This window comes from Sceloporus occidentalis, unplaced genomic scaffold (assembly GCF_023333645.1).
Source record: "Sceloporus occidentalis isolate IW3139 unplaced genomic scaffold, rSceOcc1.0.p SCAF_2, whole genome shotgun sequence".
Taxonomy (NCBI): domain Eukaryota; kingdom Metazoa; phylum Chordata; class Lepidosauria; order Squamata; family Phrynosomatidae; genus Sceloporus; species Sceloporus occidentalis.
In genome coordinates, this window is record NW_028316982.1 from 262,011,604 (window position 1) to 262,032,925 (window position 21,322).

Here is a 21,322-nt window from a genome sequence, read left to right on the forward strand (position 1 = left end):
TGTAGTGGTTTGAGCACTGGACTAAGACACTGGAGACCAGGGTTCAAATCCCTGCTTGGCCATGGAAACCCATTGGGTGACCTTGACCAAGTCACAACTCTCTCAGCCTCTGAGGAAGGCAGTGGCAAACTTCCTCTGAACAAATCTTGCCAAGAAAGTCCTGGGGTAGGGTTGCCTTAGGATCACTGTAAGTCGGAAATGACTTGAAAGCACACAACAATAATCAATACTGAGAGAAAATATTTTTAAAAATTAAAGTTACAGGTGTACTGTGTACCAGTTTTTTTTTCCTTTTAACAATGGTATGCATTTATAACCTCCTAAAACTCCTTTTCTGGATACAGTGCTGTCAAATCTGTCTACAAGCAATGCCAAGTTGCTTCCACTAGATGCCATAAACAATAAAAGTGGTAGAAAACCCACAGTGCAAATTTAAGAAGCAGCGATACTGTTGTTGATTTCCTTTTCTGATCCTACCAGTTTGTAATAATTGAAAATTGAAAAGGTGATTGGCACTACATTCGTCCCTCCACATCTGCTGGGGTTAGGGGCACAAGACCCATGTGAATGTGAAAAAAATGCAAATAACAATAACAGAATCATAGAGTTGGAAGAGACCACAAGGGCCATCCAGTCCAACCCCCTGCCATGCACAGAAACACTATGTTTTTACCCGAGAGAACAAAACATCTCTCTAGGAATCTCTAGGTCCTCCAAGTGCAACTCTGTGGTTAACATCTGCCAGACAATGACCTTAGAATTGCGCTGGAGGAGCTACAAATGCCTAGCGGAGTGTTCTCTCTAGGAAACTCTAGGTCCTCCAGCACAACCCTATGGTCAACTTTAACCAAAAGTCTCACTGACGCGCTGAATAATCAAATCTGCAAAAATCAAAGCCGCAAATGTGAAGGGATGAGTGTATATAATAATACTCAGACAACTGAGTTGCATCTTATCTTTCACATGCTGTTTTCCCCCCACTTGCTGTGGAAAAGCCAAAACAATGAACTATGAAAATCTGGATGGGAAAAATATAAAGGCAAATAAAACTGCAGACATTTTCTCAAAAAGCTGCCCTGCTCAGTAGACATTCACTTTTAAAATGTGAAACCAAAATATGCTGGACTCCCACCAAAGGAAATTTAAGCAGGTGCTCTCACCTGTGCCAGTCTCATTCCAGCCAAAACAATTTCCCCACAGAGTTAATTCTTCCAAAGGAAAGAAAACACACACTGATCATATTCTGGGGGAGGATAATTTATATCAGTGGATGTGGACTGCACCCCCTTCAAGCAGCAACTGCAGACTTTCTCCCATTACCCTTAAAATACATTCACGGGCTGAGTCCAAAAAATCCACCCCAATGAGCCAAAGAGGCACAGCTGTATGGGTGCTGTTGCTGGTCAAGCTGCCGAGCACAGCACATTCTCGGTACTTGAGTTAGGGGAACGGCTGCAAGTGGGATCTGTTACACAGTTCTGTTCATAATTCAATTAGGCAAGATTCTCAGAGCCTCACTTTCCACTCTCTTTAAAAGCTAACCACAGACGCTAACTGAACACTTCTTCAAACCATTAAGGCTATGGGAACAGAACAACTTGATGAAGCAGACATCTTTGGCACATTCTTGTTAACAGCACACAGAAATGGATGCTGAAGTGTTGGGTCATAAATCAGTAATCCAGTATTATGACTAGCTATAATCCTGCAAAGGTGTGCAAGACTCTGAATTCTTCACAAAGTTTCATCAGGGTTAGGTTGCAAAATGAAAACAGGGTCGCAGAGAAACACAGAAGTCCAAAAATCTGGTTTATTCCTTAATCCAAGGGGTTATTCATTCCCAAAATGAAAAAGGTAAACTGCTTGATATGACCCCATGATACTGGGCTGAGAAAGTAGCTAAAATTATGGGTTTCAATTTCTGGAAATGTAACAGTAATATGAGTTCAGATGTGTACCACTTGCCCTGGGTGGAAAGAAAACACAGGTTTCTGAGATAGCAAATAGAAAAAGTTCTTTCTATTCTCTGAAGATCTTGTCATTTAAACACACTGCTTAAGCGCAGTGCAGAAGCCCTCCCACATGAGAGGTTCGTGATCCTCAGGTAAATTTCATCTGCTGCTCCTTGTATATCTTTTTGATAAGAACGTAGGAACATAAGAACTGCCTTGCTAGATGATCCTAAAAGTCTAAAATTATTCCAGATGCCCCCAAAAACCAACAAATAGGAAACAAAGGTGATTCTTTTCATCCCTTGCACTGGGTATGCTTTGATATTGTAGGACTGGCTTAGCTATTATAGCTTTTCACCACTGATGGAACCATATTTTATTAATGTGTCCCCTTCTGGTGTTGTTATATTAAAGAAAATAAACTAAAGCCTTTATAGCCATGAACCATTTATAGAAATACCTATTTGAGACACCAGAGCTCTTGAACAAGGGCAGCTACAGCTAAGTACTTATTCTATAACAATCCCAAAGTGTCTGCCGGCACATATGAAGTTCAAATGCCCATTCTAACCTTATGGCAGCAGCTACAGTACTAAATATGCCATTTTTATGAGCAAGCAGTAAAAATGCAATAAATCACATCTGTAGGATTATAAAATGGAAACTGAATAGAAGGTTATTTGATATAGTAATCTGGATCTCCCCAGAATTTAGAAAATTCTATATAATACAACACAAACACCAGATATGAATGTATCACACACACCAAGCAAAATAGGCAACTGGCATGTGCACAAATAGTATACTAGATGGTTCAAAGGGTTATGTAACACCTTTTTCCAGGGTGTATTATAGTTGTGAATATGCTCCACACAAGGGTCCTGAAAGGAACAATCGTTGTTACCGTCTTGTAACTTGCAAAACACTTGTCTACCTACACTATGACATAATTGTTCTCCACCAGCACATGATTGATTGATTATTTTGCTACTCACTTTAATGCAATATGAGATGCAATTATCTTCATAATGTTTACAACATCTGTGCCTTGGCCCATGTTTGCATCTGAAAAAAGAAAAGAAAACTGTATCTGTTTTAACAACTGCTAACTGCTTTTTGCACACCAGTAAAGCAATCGTTATACTATACATATGGTTTTCTCTTGTTACTTCATGAACATCCTTGTCATTATCATACTTCTTTACAATACTATCAAAATGTTTAACAATGTAAAAAAAAGCACTTAAATAACCTGTGGAAATAAAGGCAAGAATTTGGTTCTAGGAAGAGTTAGTATAATGTAACTAACAGACTGACCTGCTTACTGAGAAATTTGTTCAATTCTTACCCTTGCTATGAACTCAGTATCCCAAAGAGTTTAAAATTATACACTGCATTAAATGAGCATTCACTTTCCTGTGTAAGTTTGTTCTTTTAAATATTAGTCATGGGACACTGATCCCTATTGGAATCATGTCTTGCTCATGTTCTTTGTTAAGAAAGTGTGTGTGTGTGTGGGGGGGGGGGGTTCATCACTGACTACCATACCATCTTGAGTACTATTATCAGTATACCACATGGAACACACCAAATCTTGTCTGAGTTCACAGTTAAGCAAGGTCACACTTGGTTAATACTTGGATGGGAGACTTCCAATGAATACCAGGGATCTCCAGGTAGGGAAAGGAAATAATCCTGCCTGAAATGGTGGAAATCTGCTCCCAGCCCCTTTTGGCACTTCTGCTGTAACAATGGTCTGACTAAAGCAACTTCCTAAGTTCGAATTACTGTGTTAGCCTTTGGGAGGTTCTGAATCAATGTAAAAAGGAAAAACACTAACAGAGGAGGGAAGGAACACTCAGTGAGGCAGAAGACATAGGTAGTATGACAACCAGTGCAGCTGGGGTTACCTCCTACTGTAGCTTCTCATACTTTTAAATTCAGTGATTTTTGTGCAAATGTGGAAATATGGGACGTGGTTTTGGAACATATAGGCACCTATCCTTTTGCAACACCCTGCCTGTAACATCACAACCCTGTTTGCAGACTGTAAAGTAGCAGCATGAGGAAAGGTATAAGCTGAACTTTACAGAAACACTTACTCCTACCTTCATTTCTGCCCTGGAGGATGGTGGACTCTCCTTTTTTGGAGTTCTATAAACAGAGGCTGGATGGCCACATTTCAGAAGTGTTTTAGTTTTGTATTCCAACAAGGCAGGGGGTTGAACTAGATGGCCCTAGCAGTCCTTTCCATCTCTATGATTCTATTTCTTTATTTAGTAGGAAATGTTAACAATTGGCTAATATGTGCTCTACAATGCAGCCAAAGTTGTGGGAGGCACTACTGCATGAATTGCTGGTTTAAGGGCTACAGAAAGCAGGCAAAAATATGATTGCTAGGTTGCATGTTCACCTTGCTAGGTTTAGAGCAGTGTTTCCCAAACTTTGGTCCTCTATGTGTTTTGGACTTCAACTCCCAGAAGTCTTAGTCATGTTGGCAAACAATCAAGAATTATGGGAGCTGAAGTTCAAAACATCTGGATCAAAATTTGGGAACAACTAGTTTAGAGGACAGCCTGTGCAGCCCTCCAAAATCTGGACTCTTCACAACTCACAAGACTTCACTTTCTATGAGCATTACAATTGTTCAAATCCTACAGTCATGAAGACTTCAAAAGGCCCCATGGAGGACAAAGAATATGAAAAAGATAAATACTTTTGGGAGGGCTGTCCAGTTGTTAGACATATCAAGTGGAATTAAGAGTAAATCAATTTGATCCTGGTTCTAGAAATTAAGATTTCTCTTATAGTCAAATATTTGTGGTCTGAGCACAAAATAACATTACTCAATCTCTGTATTGTGCCAAATATTTTTGGAAGCTTTGAATTATGCGCTATAAAAGCATATCAGTCATAAATTATCCATGAGGTCAGTTTGTGTAGCAAAAACTATAATGAGGATGTGATCAGGTTACAGACTTTAGACTTAGTTATATCTGAAAGGAAACATATGGGAGGGAAACTCGATAGAGGATTAGGATTAAGAACGCAATGGTTTTTCAGGCATATGCAAGTGGGACGTTAGAAATACCAAAGGAAGTTTGTTCCTCTCATTTGTTGATTATTCAAGCCTTTTCAAGAAAGCCCTGTAGGGAGCGGTTTCATTACTAAGACTACTGACTCGGCACCAATAGCTTTTTCTGTGCTTCAGTTGAATAAGAGTGCAATCTTGTTTGTTTTATACCCTGCCTTCTCCTAATATTAGGATCCTAGGCAGCTCACAACAGGGAGAACTCAAAACACAATTGAACAATTATGTAAGAACATGATTAAGCAGATTATCATGTTTGTTTGTTTTTAAATCTACTAAACTAGAATATTTTGAATACTATTTAAAAGCACATCAGAGGAAAATATCCCCTACTAAAATCACTTTTCTCAGCAACTAGGTACCTGCCAAGAACCTGCCTACCAAAATAAATAGGTGTTTGCCTGCTAGCAGAAGTGCAACAGTAGGGGTGCTGGGAACAGCTACCAAGAAGGCTCTCTCTTGAATCCTTACCAAACATCAGTGAATAGCTCTAGAGAAGGGGTACCTCATGTAGAGAGATGTGGTTTATAAAGCTTTATAGCTCTATGAGTTTTTTGAATGGACTAGAAATGGACTAGTAGCCAATGAAGTAACCTATGTGGCTCTATCTAACAGTCTGGACACAACATTTTGGCTCCACTAAAGATTTCAAAAACTTTCCAATGGCAGTTCTTGAATGATGTGTGTTTGTCCAAATGGGACATAACTTCCTCATCCCAGACTAAACCAGTCATGTGCAAGAATAAGCTACTCACACTCAGACTCATGGAAATGGAGCTCTTGACTGCTCTTGTTCCTTATAAGAAGAACATGAAAAGCTGTTCCTTGCAGTCTTTACATCAGCTATTAGAAAGGGGATCTTGAACTGAAGATGCAGTCAGCAAACTCCAGGTACCTTACTCTCTATGGGTGAAAACACACTGAAGAAATAATCCAGTTTGAGACTGCTTTAACTGCCCTGGCTTAGCGCTAAAGAATCCTGGGAACTATAGATTATTATGGCACCAGAGCTCTCTGACAGAGGCAGCTAAATGTTTCACAAAACAACAGTTCCCAGAATCCCCTAGCATTGAGCCAGGACAGTTAAAGTGGTCTCAAACTGGATTATTTCTGCAGTGGACCAGAGTCAGTCTGGGGGCAGAAGGAGGGGGAGTGCAGTCATGTTCTTCACTCCACTTTTGAATCATTACTGTGGATGGTCACAGAAGACAGTGCTGTGATACAAGAGGCCAAACTGGATACACATCAGACTTTAGATTCTGACCTGACTGTTAGCATAAGTTACTTTCCACTGCTGTACAGGACAGCTCTGTGTCTAGACTCATTTCTTTCACTGTTCCAGGAATCCACCTGCCTGCTAGTAGGCTTGATTATCACTCCTTGTACCAGATCACACTCTGCTCTGTCTCCCTGTTCTAAATCCAAGGAGGTTCTTCAGGTTTTAACACAAAGTCTGATGTCAGCAATAAACTGGATGGACTGAATTCATACAAATTTAAAGATCAATCCAGAGAAGATAGATGTCTAGCCAGACAAAAGATGGAACAAAGATTAAACATTCAACTCTTGGACGGGATTACACTTTATTTGAAGAACCAAGTTCATACTTTGTGCATATTCCTGGTTTTGCCTTGAATCTACGTTTCAGCGAAAGCCTAGCTAAGGACAGGAGTGTCAATTGCACACATTCCTAGAAATGTTTGTTTGCCTGCAGATGAAGTTTATTTATTTAAAACATTTATAGGCTACTCTACCAACATTCAGAGTGGCATACAAAATTTGAAAGCACCACAATAAAAAAACCAAAACAACTGTAAACAATAATAGGAAAAACAGGTCCCAAACAATGAAACTGTTTTTATAGTATACCAGTGGTTCTCAAAATTTTTATCCTTGTGACCCCCTTTACATCTACATGCAGACATTGCATCCCCCACTAGACATATGGGCAAATCAGACCAGCACAATACGCTGGCTTGGGGCAGCGTGGGGGTGTGGGGTTTAGATGATGCATGCCCCAACACTGCCCCAAACTGGCATCATGCTGCCCTCCCAACCACACAGCAGGCAGCATTGTGGCACTCCGGTGGCATGGCATTCATATGCAACATGCTGCAGGAGTGTAGAAAAGCCACCACCGCAGAGGAAACTTGTCTGGTGCAAAAAAGGAGTGGCATTTTGCCACTTCTTTTTGTGTTGGAAAAAAGCCGGATCAGGGCTGTGGCATGCTGTTCCTCAAAGGGGCATCAAGCACTCCTATATGGCCATCTGTTTTGACCCATAGTATATGAATAAAAATATTTTGTTTAGTGTGTATATTTTTGTTCACATATTCATGCATATTCATATTTTAACATATTATAAGGATATAAGTTTACTCCTCCCTCTTCACTTCTTCCCTCAGCCAGAGACTCCAAGAATCCTCCTTGACTTTCTCTTTGTCTCCAGGACAGAAAATGCTTACAAAGGAGAAGGAGGAAGAGAGATCAGAGCCTTCGCAACTCTTATGCCCCTCGAAAGTGCTGCCTCATGGTTTGAGGAACACTGTAGTATACTATTAGTTCTTGAATACTACCCCAGAAAAATCAACAAATGGTTCATTTGAAAATGCTTTCCCTTATGTGCTTTCACTTACGTTTTGTTTCCTTTCTTTCTTTCTTTTTCTGACTGATATAAAAGCATTACTATAAAATACAGACTCACATGTACAGCTATAGATTATTTTTATTTTTGTTGCTTATAATGGTAAACTGATATACTATGGGCATTTTCCAATTGGAATGTATATAAACATATTATCAGAGGGAGCCATCAGGCAGACCCAGCAACATCAGGGACTGCCTGAAGGAAGAGGCCCCTCCCTCCTCAACTGTCATCTCGGCCTCAGAGGGAGCCATCAGGCAGACCCAGCAACATCTTGGACTGCCTGAAGGAAGAGGCCCCTCCCTCCTCAACTGTCATCTCGGCCTCAGAGGGAGCCATCAGGCAGACCCAGCAACATCTTGGACTGCCTGAAGGAAGAGGCCCCTCCCTCCTCAACTGTCATCTCGGCCTCAGAGGGAGCCATCAGGCAGACCAGCAACATCAGGGACTGCCTGAAGGAAGAGGCCCCTCCCTCCTCAACTGTCATCTCGGCCTCAGAGGGAGCCATCAGGCAGACCCAGCAACATCAGGGACTGCCTGAAGGAAGAGGCCCCTCCCTCCTCAACTGTCATCTCGGCCTCAGAGGGAGCCATCAGGCAGACCCAGCAACATCAGGGACTGCCTGAAGGAAGAGGCCCCTCCCTCCTCAACTGTCATCTCGGCCTCAGAGGGAGCCATCAGGCAGACCCAGCAACATCAGGGACTGCCTGAAGGAAGAGGCCCCTCCCTCCTCAACTGTCATCTCGGCCTCAGAGGGAGCGATCAGGCAGACCCAGCAACATCGGGGACTGCCTGAAAGAAGAGGCCCCTCCCTCCTCAACTGTCATCTCGGCCTCAGAGGGAGCCATCAGGCAGACCCAGCAACATCAGGGACTGCCTGAAGGAAGAGGCCCCTCCCTCCTCAACTGTCATCTCGGCCTCAGAGGGAGCCATCAGGCAGACCCAGCAACATCAGGGACTGTCTGAAGGAAGAGGCCCCTCCCTCCTCAACTGTCATCTCGGCCTCAGAGGGAGCCATCAGGCAGACCCAGCAACATCAGGGACTGCCTGAAGGACGAGACTTCTCCCTCCTTTAACTGTATTTTGTATTGTATTACGATTTTACTGTACACCGCTATGATCATCGTGGAATAGCGGTCTATAAATAAAACATATTATTATTATTATTATTATTATTATTATTATTATTAAATAAATAAACAGATGAAAATAAATAAGACTAAAAGGTCCTAGCAAAAAAAATTACACTCACACTTTGTCTACAAATTTCTTTGTTACTGCAATTATGTTCATTCGCTGTATTATATCTTCATGGCATTTTCTTTTTCTCTCTCTTTTTAGAAATGCTGCTTCTGGCGCAAATGAATGTGTGGGTATTTCTTCTTTTCCTACAATGAACCTGGAGGGAAGCAAAATATTCAACAACTACTTTGTTTCTTTCCTTTTCAACAATATACTGCAACTGCCTTTGGCTATGCTACAAAATGCATTTGTAAAGTCAGAAATTTAGGAATATTAGCATATTGCCCAAACAATTTCATATTTGTGCCATTCTGAAATTAAGTGGCATTATTTAAAATATAAAATACTATCCCTCGTTGCAGGTTTTAATATCCCACAGAGGTTTATTACTAAATAAAAGAACAATTGGAAAGAACCATAAGCTTCTACATACAACAACAAATTCAAATGCTTTAGGTTTTTAAAATCTTTCCCTGTCTGTGAGGATTCATGGTAATCTTAAATTATTGGCGCACATGTAATTTGATAATGTGGGAGCCAAAAGCAAAAATGACTGTCCAAAACATCATAAAGTAATGTGGATTTAAGTACTTTTTAAAGGTGGGAATCTCCCTTCTAGATGTCAGGTAAACAAGATTCCAAATCAAAATGGATTACCATATACTGCAGTAGTAAATTTTAGAAAATGAGCAAAAGGCTATGAATCTTGACTTTGGAAGAGATTTTAATATTTGTTTCTTATATGTCACTTGATATATTTTCAATTTCTTCTCTTGAAGGTTACACAACATTTTACTCAATTTGGGCTAGTCGCTTAAATTATAAAAAGATGATCTTTGTCACTTACTTTAATGCGGAGAATGTAAAACCTTTCAAGCCATCCTTGCATCTGAAATATAAACCAGATATTTTGCATGTTGTTAATGTGGTAGTATCCAAGCTCAAAGAGCACTCTCACAACAGAGACAACATACAACATTGAAGCTTTGCATTTCTTTTGTTTTGTTGTTTTAAAAAGTAAAACCAGCCACTTGGTTGAGGATCAGAGCCAACATGACCGCACATGTCAATATTTTGTTTGCAATATTTTTCTGAGAACATCGGTAACACAAACTGAACTACGCAAAATTCCTTCCAGATGAAAAGCAGCTTAAGCAAGTTTAGCAAAAGCCTAACAATGGGAAGTGGTGCTTTGGTTTCTCACTCTGAAACTTGCCAAAAATTTCTACTTTTCTGCCAGCAGATGTCCCTAATCAGCAGTAATTCAAATGGCAACTATCCATGCCAAAAATGAAACCAAAAACAAGCAAATATGCTATTTAGCTGAGAGACATACTGGTCAAGCTCATACAACATTTTATAGTTTTAGTTTACTTAAATATACTTTTATCCTCAAATACATGCCATTTTATCAGCTAAGAGACAGTTTTTATCTTTAAAGGACACAAAAGTAACACTCTTTGTAAGAGACAGAATATAAAAGTATGTTGGACCTGATATTTGGTGAATAAATGTTCACATCAAAGAGGCTATCATTATATTAGAAGTACTGAATTTAAAATACTAATGTCACACATAGGGTACATGAGTTGAAACAGAAAGGAAGATATTGCAAGTGATGAGTTAGTTTTGGGGTAACCAAAGTATAACACAGCTGAATTTCAAAAATCATAATAAGGAGTGGAAGGAATAATTTACTGGTGTAACAAGTAATGGTTTCTAGTTACTTTTACCATTTACTTTTAGGAGTATTTTAATAGGCCTTTTGGCAGGAAATTAAAATGTAATTTTCCAAAGTTTGCATACAAATGGCTAGCTAAATCATGATTTCACAGAGTACATAAACCTCTCTTGGTGATGGAGGTGACAACAAGCAAGGCAGGAGCACATCTGTAAACGCAGCTGTATGCACAATGCATTCATTCACTGAACTCAGTGAGTTCCAGCTGAAACAGTTGTTTGCTAGTTATTTGTAGTCTTTTCATGCAGGGCTGTTAGCTGTGTGTGTGTGTGTGTGTTGTGACCCTTATCCAAGCAACCTTAGCTAGACATGGGTCATGAGAGTTCTTTCATAGAATTTGCCTACTTTGGGTGAATTTGGGTGATCAAGCAGGCTCTCTGTCATAAAGTCTAGTATTGTCCACAGTTTTCTTCATTAATGAAATAAGAATATAAGATTTTGGGGGACAGCCATCAAACTCATGCTAAAAATTATTTGTGTGTCAGGGCACAGTGGCATAGCAACAGGCATTTGTTTCAATCCTGAAACCATGGAAAGGAGTGAAATATTTATTGACGAAGGTCCTTAAAATCATTCACATGAGTCCTGAGGGAGAAATATTTTCAAGCAAAACAACATACTTAACTACATACTTTAAGGGGGGGAAATGCATTGTTGTGTGAAGCATGGGTCTGACTGGGGGGAATCCCTCCCCACTGCCATGTTTTATATTTTTTCTTCAGACACATTTCCATACAAAGTAGTATTTGTTCCAGCCATGTACATCTGTGATATAAATGGAAGGCATTTGGGGTAAGAAAGTGTAAAGGTTCTAATCTTGTTTAAGTGCCACTAAAACTATGTCACACAGTACACATCAAGTCACACTCCCATACAAAATGTTCATATTTCAACACAGACCTAATGAGATAAGTTAGTATGGGGAAGAAGCCCTATAACCTGAAAAACTTCATGACTTAAATTTATTTAAGAACAATACTGAACTCTATTTATGGAAAGAACACCAGGAATTATAAATGAAGAACAATCAGTTATCTCAACAAAACCATAATTCCCTGGACTTTTTCCCCCTAAGGAAAGCTATGTGAGTTGATTTTAACACAGCTTCTATTTGTTATGTATGCATGTTTTAATCTAATAATGGGTTGCTATCAACTTTTGAATAGTTGTTCACTTGTATCACTGTTTTGCACCCTCAGAGATCCAACAGCTGTTTGCAGCCATCACCATCACACCTAAAGTCATCAGACTATTTTGGCATCTGATATGATGACTGTGTGCAGCTGCCTAGAAATAAAAACCTTATGTTTCAAGAAACATACACATAAATTAAGAAATTATACTTGGGGAAGGAAGGAAGGAGAGAAAGTATGGCTTAGCTTGGCAGTATTTTGAGTCATAAGGGTAATGGTTTTGGCTCACTTTAAAATTACAAAGCTTACCTAAGGGCATCATTTCATCTTTTATTCAAAATCATGTAGACACACCATTCTTTCACACAAAATGTCATGTTCAACATCCTCTGACCAGTTCTCTCTTGACTATTTAAAGGAGAAACAACCAACTTGCTGAGTCTGCAAGACCAGAGAAGGCCCGTTTATCACAGCATAGATCTTGGAGGTATCACTCACAGGGTTGCCACAAACCAAAGATCATCTAATGACACGTAACAACAAGAACTCCAATAAGGGCTGTTTATGTAGAAGGAAAGGACTTGCAGATATTACAATTCTTGTAGTTTGTTCTCATGGTTTTCTTGCAATTAAAACTATAGCCAAAAAAGAGGAGGCTCTGCGTTCTGTCTGCTCATGCATCAATATAGATAATCTAATGTCTAACAAGTGGTCCAGTTTACTGAGATCCAAAACACACTGCAGAAACTATTCAGCTTGAGACAGCTTTAACTGTCCTGGCTCAGCGCTAGGGAATTCAGGGAACTGTAATTTTGTGAGACATTTAGGCTTCTCTGTCAGAAAGCTCTGGCGCCACAATAAACTGCAATTCCCAGGATTCCTTAGTACTGAGCCAGAACAGTTAAAGCAGTCTCAAACTGGATTACTTCTGCAATGTGTTTTGGAACTGAGTATCGGAATCATGTTGAGAAGCCCATTCAAAATAGTGAGCCAGTCTGCAGGTGAATTGCAGGGCAGCCGGGGTGGTTGGGAAATACATCCAGGGCAACCTGAGCATAATGAAGTTGCACTCTGCTGAGTATCTGTCCCAGTCCATGTCAGAGAAGTAGAGAGTGGGATGCTAGAGAATGATAAAATTGTAGGGTGCTAAGGAATCTGACAAATATCCAAGCTCTTGCACTAAAAGCAATATCATGCTGGCCACTTTTTCCACCACTTTAAAAGGTAAATAGGATTGAGCAAGGTGTTAGAAGTGACAGAAGGAGGCAGAACGCATTTAGAGTAAACCCAAACAGACCAAGCAAGAAAGCAAATGTTTATTAACTGGATGCAGGAAAGGGCAATATTCTTAGCATGTTAGCTGATTTGGTAGAGAGGGGTGATAACAGCATCAATCAGAAGAGCAACTTTTATCTGACACACACACACACACCCTTGTTCAAGATGAAAAGGAGAAAAATACTCCTCTATTCCAAACCACATATTCATTTCCAACAGCAGGAATTACCACTTCCCTAAGTTAAGTGCAGCAACCCTGTGCTGAACTGTCCAATTTGAGCCTACCCTCAAACCAAGACTAATTGTTCTTGGGCTGCGCATGTGGGTGCACCTAATCTCCTCCCCCATTGTGTGGGAAGGCAAATCGGTCCCCACACAACATTGGGAGGCTAAATGCCACCAATTAGGTTTCCAATTTTTTTGATTAGTATTCCTTGCTGAAAACCTTTCAGAGGTTCCCATTCAGAGGCTGACTCATGATCTTTTCCCCAAGAACCCTGCTGATGGGGTTTAATGACTGGTAGTTTAGAACAATAAGTCGCATGGAATGACACTTGAAAGAAGCAAAAAGTTACAGAACCAAGTAAAAATAAATAGGTATGTGTGTGTTAACTTTTCTCATAAGAAGCTGTCATTATGGTTACATGCTCATATGCACCCCAATATAAATGTGTGCATTTTTACACATAATACTAGAATTGCCATTCCATTAAGGGACAAGGAACTTTATGGTGTTTGAATGTCACATTACTGTTTTCCTAGACATTACAGATGAGAGATCTACCCATGCCATTTTGATACTATTCCTGTGTTTCCTACAATGTATAATTTTGGATAGAAAAATATTTTTGTTTGTTTGTGTTTGTTTGTCATTTTATTGAAAGCATATGGGCCCTGCCTTTCTTTCAGACTGCTAGCAAGGGAGTTAAAACAACAATGTTTTAAAAAAAACAACTTAAAACTACCCTCCCAAGGGAATAAGTCACCAAAATACTACAGGCTGAGTCCTCTTTATCCATAACTCCAACATATTTCAAAATCCAAATCTGTCCATATGGGTAGCTGAGATATTGATAGCTTTCCTTTCTGGTTCAATATACTAAAACTTTGTTTCGTGCACAAAACTATTTTTAAAATATTGTGTATAAAGTTACTTTTTTAAAAAAGGTTATCTGACACTGCCCTCATTGAAGATGAAAAAGAAAAAAATATTATGTATGTGTATAAGGATATACAGTATGTATAAGATGTATACGAAACATAAATAAATTTCATGATTAGATTTTGTCCCCATCTCCAGGATAAAGAAATCCGAAATACTTCTGGACCCAAACATTTTCGATAAGAGAACAAATAGCAACAAAAAAAGTAAAGGATCGGAAATAATTAAAAAGCAAACTATTCGGCAGAAGCTCACATTTGAAATCCTTTCTCAAAATGAAAAAAATGTTCATCTCATACAAAGGCATTAGAGAGTGGGTGAGACAGACTGCATTTAGAAGGGAATTCTAGAGCTAAGGGCATCTCTGCCCACCTACCCATTGCTACTTTAGGCTTCAGGACAAAGTAATATCAGAACATAATAGTTAAAACATAACATTAGAACTTGATATGTATGTAGTTTACAGCTAACAGTAGCCTAAAGATTAATTACCAGTTAATGTACATGCAGATTAAAGCAGTGACAAACAACTTCAGTAAAAAGACTAAGGGAGAAGAATTCAACAGATGCCTCTTTTCCAAATTCATTGAGTCAAAGATAGCAAGTGCATCTTAGTCAAGTCATTGCAGAAACAGATTTCAGAATAAAAAAACAAGAACAGAATGACGGTTTCCCAACATATCTGTTTCTCAATGAAGTGGCATTCATAAAGAAGTAGCATACAGGATGAACAGTGAGTCTCAACTTTATCCAAAGATTGTTGACATAACCACAAGAATTTTCCACCATAAGCCAGTGGTGTGTCGAACAGCAGATTGATTACCACTTAACAATCAAATGGCAGATGTTGCTTACACTTTCAGAAAACATGGCATACAGAGGGGGGAAATAGCATTCTAAAAGGATATTGACAAGCTGGAATGCATTGAGAAAAGGGTGGCCATGATAATCAAGTCTGGAAAGCAAGCATTATGAGGAACAACCTAAGGAGCTGAGTATCTTTAGCTTGAAGAACAGAAGATTGAGAGGTGACTTGATAGCCATCTTTAATTATCTGCAGAGATGTCATGTAGAAGATGGAGTGAGTTTGTTTTCTGCTGCTCCAGAATCCAGGGCACAATGAAATGGATTCAAATTACAAGAAATGAGATTCCACTTAAACAGTAGAAAAAACTTCTTTACTATAAGAACTGTTTAATAGTGGACTAATCTGCCTCAGCAGGTAGTGGACTTACAACACTCCTGAGAGATTGGAGGTCTTTAAACAAAGCTGGATAGCTATCTCTCAGGAGTGTTGTAATTGTGTGTGGCATACGGTTGGACTAAGATTCTATGTTTCTGTGTGATCACAGAGATCCAAAACATACAGGTTGAAAAGAAACTGAAGAATTTATCAACTCTCTAAATAAGTAAGAGAGCCAGTGTGGTGTCATGGTTTCAGCATTGGGACGATGACTCTGGAGACCAGTCTTCTAATCCCCACTCAGCCATGGAACCCACTGGGTGTCCTTGGACAAGTCACACTCAGCCTTAGAGGAAAGCAATGGAACAACCCCCCTAAATAAGTCTTGCCGAGAACAATTCATGATAGGTTATCCTTAGGGCTGCCATAAGTTGGAAGCAATTTGAACTCAACAATAACTAAATAAGGAAAACATTGAGGGATAAATTCAATTGTTAGTCCCAACTTATGTAGACCCATTGAATCAATGGGACTTTCACAAGTCTTGGTTTAACAAATCCTAACTGATTCACTTACTGATTCAGTGGCTCTATTCTGGTTAGGACTATCAATTGAATTTCAGAATCCATTTTGCATTTGTGCTTTGCAAATATTTTTTGTCTGTCCACCTGGAATTTTAAAAAGAATATTAAGAAGTTTCAGGGGATAAATCCTCATTTGGCAAACAATTCTGGTAACAACATGCATGCTACTACCAGCATCATTTCAGAGGTGTGCCTCTTTTTGGTATAGATTATATACTGTACAACATTCCAGAATTAATTATTTTATAAAAATAATTAAGGAGTCATGAGACACATCGAACAATTCAAATAAGAAAGATCAACTGAGGCAATTTAACAAAACAGATGGGATTCTTTCTTTTTCTTTTCATTTTTGTTTTAAGATAGCAATCACAGAATCATAGAATCATAGAGTTGGAAGAGACCACAGGGGCCATCCAGTCCAACCCCCTGCCATGCAGGAAATCCAAATCAAAGCATCCCCAATAGATGGCCATCCAGCCTCTGAAGACCTCTAAGGAAGGAGAGTCCACTACACTTCGAGGGAGTTTGTTCCACTGTCGAACAGCCCTTACTGTCAGGAAGTTCCTCCTAATGTTGAGTTGGAATCTATTTTCCTGCAGCTTGCATCCATTGCTCCGGGTCCTAGTCTCTGGAGCAGCAGAAAACAAGCTTGCTCCCTCCTCAATATGACATCCCTTCAAATATTTAAACAGGGCTATCATATCACCTCTTAACCTTCTCTTCTCCAGGCTAAACATCCCCAGCTCCCTAAGTCGTTCCTCATAGGGGATGGTTTCCAGACCTTTCACCATTTTAGCCGCTCTCCTTTGGACACGCTCCAGTTTCTCAATGTCCTTTTTTAATTGTGGCGCCCAGAACTGGACACAATATTCCAGGTGGGGCCTGACCAGAGCAGAATAGAGTGGCACTATTACTTCCCTGGATCTAGACACTATACTTGTATTGATGCAGCCTAAAATCGCATTGGCCTTGTTAGCTGCCGCATCACACTGTTGACTCATGTTCAACTTGTGGTCTACATGGACTCCTAGATCCCTTTCACACATAGTTTCATTCAGCCAGGTGTCCCCCATCCTATATCTGTGCTTTTCATTTTTCCGCCCTAAGTGCAGTACCTTACATTTCTCTGTGTTGAATTTCATTTTGTTAGCTTTGGCCCAGTTTTCTAGTCTGTTCAGGTCATTTTGAATCTTGATCCTGTCCTCTGGAGTATTAGCTACTCCTCCTAATTTGGTGTCATCTGGAAATTTGATAAGTATTCCCCCAATTTTGTCCTCCAAGTCATTGATAAAGATGTTGAATAGAACTGGCCCAAGGACAGAGCCTTGTGGAACCCCACTGGTCACTTCTCTCCAGTATGAAAAGGAGCCATTGTTGAGCACCCTTTGCGTTCGGTCGGTCAACCAGTTAGAAATCCATGTAACAGTTGCCTTGTCTAGCCCACATTTTACAAGCTTGTTTGCAAGAATATCATGGGGAACTTTGTCAAAGGCCTTACTGAAATCAAGATATACTATATCCACAGCATTCCCTTCATCTACCAAGCTGGTAATTTTATCAAAGAAAGAGATAAGGTTTGTCTGGCATGACTTCTTTCTCTGAAACCCGTGTTGACTTTTTGTGATTATGGCATTGCTTTCTAGATGTTCACAGACTCTTTGTTTAATGATCTGCTCCAGAATCTTTCCTAGAACTGATGTCAGACTAACTGGACGATAATTGTTTGGATCCTCTTTTTTCCCCTTTTTGAAGATGGGGACAACGTTTGCCCTTCGCCAGTCTGCTGGGATTTCTCCTGTTCTCCAGGAGTTTTCAAAGATTATTGCCAATGGCTCCCATATTACATTTGCCAGTTCTTTTAGTACCCTTGGATGTAGTTCATCTGGTCCTGGAGACTTAAATTCATTTAGATTAACAAGGTATTCCTCTACTATCTCTTTACTTATTCTGTACTGAAATTCCCCTAATCTGTCCTCAGCTCCATTATCCTCAGGTTGAGCTCTCTTTGCCTTTTGTGAGAAGACTGAGGCAAAGAAGGTGTTGAGTAATTCTGCCTTTTCTCTGTCTCCTGTTAGCATTTTGCCATCTTCTCCACGCAGTGGCCCTACTGTTTCCTTCTTCTTCCTTTTGCTGCGGACATATCTTAAAAAGCCATTTTTGTTGTTCTTAACCTCTCTAGCAAGCCTGAGTTCATTCTGCGCTTTAGCTTTTCTGACTTTATCTCTACACAGGCTTGCTATTTGTTTGAATTCCTCTTTGGTGATTTCCCCATTTTTCCATTTCTTATACATGTTCTGTTTCAAACTTAGCTCAGTTGAAAGTTCTTTAGTCATCCATCCTGGTTTCTTGAGACAGCTCCCATTTTTCTTCCTCACTGGAACTGTTTGAAATTGTGCCTTCAGTATCTCCCTTTTTAGAAACTCCCATCCATCTTGAACTCCCTTCTCTTTTAGTATTGTTGACCATGGGATCGCACTCAGTATTTCTTTTACTAAAATCGGCTTTCCTAAAGTCTAGAATGCGTGTCTGACTATGCCTGGCTTCTCCTTTCCATTGTATAACAAACTGTAGGAGAACATGGTCACTTCCACCTAAGGATCCCACCACTTGCACTCCATTAACTAGGTCATCCCTATTGGTTAGGATCAGATCCAAAATAGCTGATCCCCTTGTTGCCTCTTCCACCTTTTGGACAATGAAGTTATCTCCAAGGCAAGTGAGGAATTTGCTAGAACTTCCCCCCACCAAGCCAGGGTATCTTTTACATTTAGTTTCTTCCTCTAATTGCCCATAGGATTTACAGTATTATCAAGGACATGAACAACAAAAATAGATCTTGTTCCCATGTCTATTTTATCCTAAAGTCTGCCACATCCAATTGACATCATCCAATTAGATTTTTTTTAAAAAAGGGAATTCGATATTTGAAAGAAAAGTAGTATCGGTTCAGATCAAAGAAAGTGGGTAAAATACATTTCAGTAACAAAAAGGGGCAGAAGCTTTTTTAGAAAATCACAATTATATCAAGTGACTTGCTTTAATAAAAGATACTTTTAGAAGCTGTAAAACAAAGAACACCATTTGCATTGAAAATAGGTTGTATGGATTCTTTATAAGCTCATGATTCTCTCACAGAATGCAAATTTTTGAAATAAAAGATCCAAGCACTGTAGTGCACAAAATCCCAGATTGTTCTATACTCAAGAATAAATCGTGTTGAATGTCTTCAAAAGTTTTTTTTTTTTTTGGTTTTTGCACATTCAACTCCAGCATTGGCCAGGTTTATGGAAGCTTTGTTTTAATTATGATAGGGATGTAATTCTTCATTTTCTTCTTGAATGAAGCAATGAGTAAATATACTAACTTTCTGCCCACTGCAAAAAATTACACATTTTGTAAACTTGGTCTGTTACAAATTTTGGGACCTGGGTCTGTGTAAAATTCACACATGGGTGTTTTGTTTTTTAACAGAAAAAAGAAGCATTTTCTGCATAAGAAATAGAATTGCCTGGGGGGAAAATAATATGACTTTCTGAACAGAAAATGTTGCACAAAAATGAAACATTTGGAGACTTATTCTGCCCAAATTTGGACATGGTCTTATGCAGAGAAACCATGTATTTTCTGCACTGATAGCAACATTCTTTGCACCAAAAATAAGACCTCTGTACAGAAATATTTTCCTTCACAGAAAATGCTTTATATCTCAAACCGTGAAAATTTTCAGTCCATGATTCTTTTTGTCAGAGCTTCTCAACGCTTTTTAAACCATTTCTGAATTTTTGAATATTTCAAGTACTGCTTCTATCCCTAAACTATGGGTGTTTAAGTATTAATAACCTCAGTGTTTGACTTCTAAAATTCATCTTTCACAGGCCTTGACCTGAGGTCTCTTTGGATGATAAGGAAACGTCTGAAGACGTTGTGTTTTGGTTCATTTTATTTTATTAAAAAACCATGTATTACACCTTAAACAGTCTTGGTCCTTATCAGTGAAACTTCCTCAAGATGACCAAGATTTATCATTTAGGCAGATTTCTAGGTGGTGGTGGTGGAGGTTGGGTGCTTTTAAATTGTTTTGAATTCATGGCGACCCTAAGGAAACCGTATTATATTGTTTTCTAGGCAAGATTTGTTCAGAGGGGGTTCTGAGGTTGAGAGAATGTGACTTGCACCCAAGGTCACCCAGTGGGTTTCTATGGGCAAGTGAAGATTCGAATTCTGGTCTCTAAAGTCATAGTTCAACAGTCAAACAAATACATCATACTGGCTCTTCGAATACTTTTTAAATAATTGCTGTGATTTTAATTATGAGTGATAATCTCCGGTGCACTGCAATGACAAATCTAGGCATTTGGGTTTGCACCAAACTAGATCAGACACTATTGTGTAAGCTAGGCTGGCCCTTAGCAGGTTAAGAGGAAAGGTTAAAAAGAATCTGAAGCAACAAGAGTGTGACAAAGTACTTCCTGCCAGAGAAGGAACATTGCCTTCAAAATTGTAACTTCAAAGTTAGAATCAGATCCCAGCAAAATCCAGACTGTAATAGAATTACTGAGAGAGGGTTGACATCCACATATACATGTAAAGGGAGTCACATGGGTAAAAGGTTTGAGACCCATTTTGCACCGCAGAAATAATCCAGTTTGACACCAGCTTAACTGTCATGGCTCAATGGTGTGGAATTCCAGGAATTATAGTTTTGTGAAGGTTTTCTCCTTCTCTGTGAGAAAGCTCTGGTGCCACAACAAACTGCAAGTCATAGGTTTCCACTGCATGGAGCCACAGCAGTTAAAGTAGTATCAAACTGGATTATTTCTGCAGTGCGGATACAGTCTAAAGAGTCAACAACTTAAATGTTGCTAATATAGCACAGAAACTGGAAGGAGGTCATTTAAAACAGAAGGTAACCACCTTTCTTACTTTCTAGATAAAGAAGCGGCATTAACTAGTTCACCAAATTAATCAGACATAACGTCTGATACACGTTTTACCATTTTTACATACAAAGTGTGCAAAGCTTCCCCACTATTTTTTATCAGCTCTGAAGACAACGAGACATAAAATATATCCTGTTCATTTCTGACATGCAAAGAGTTGAAATGTAAACATTTCTGACAGGGCAAACAATTGGCAGCAACAAACAGGAAACAATCAGTCAAAAATGATTTGTTCATGTTATCTGAACAAGGACAGGGGAAAGCAGGGGCGAAAAGTCACAAGGGAAAAGAGCTTTCAGGGTCTTCACCTTCTGCCCTATGACCTGAATGGAAAAATGTGGGGGCAGGCAGAATTGGGGACCCCGCTCCC

The 21,322-nt window shown here is 39.4% G+C and overlaps 1 protein-coding gene across 1 annotated transcript in view; it reads right to left on the minus strand.

Moving 5' to 3' along the window:
• The window catches only part of LOC149320074 (transmembrane protein 135), a 228,032-nt gene that overhangs the window by 24,184 nt on the left and 182,526 nt on the right, over nt 1–21,322 (minus strand). The window contains exons 7-9 of the mRNA XM_089512873.1: nt 9,776–9,817; nt 8,939–9,085; nt 2,948–3,017 (exon numbers count right to left, since the gene is read on the minus strand). Coding sequence (XP_089368999.1) covers nt 2,948–3,017; nt 8,939–9,085; nt 9,776–9,817 — 259 coding nt within the window. The remainder of the gene's footprint in view (nt 1–2,947; nt 3,018–8,938; nt 9,086–9,775; nt 9,818–21,322) is intronic.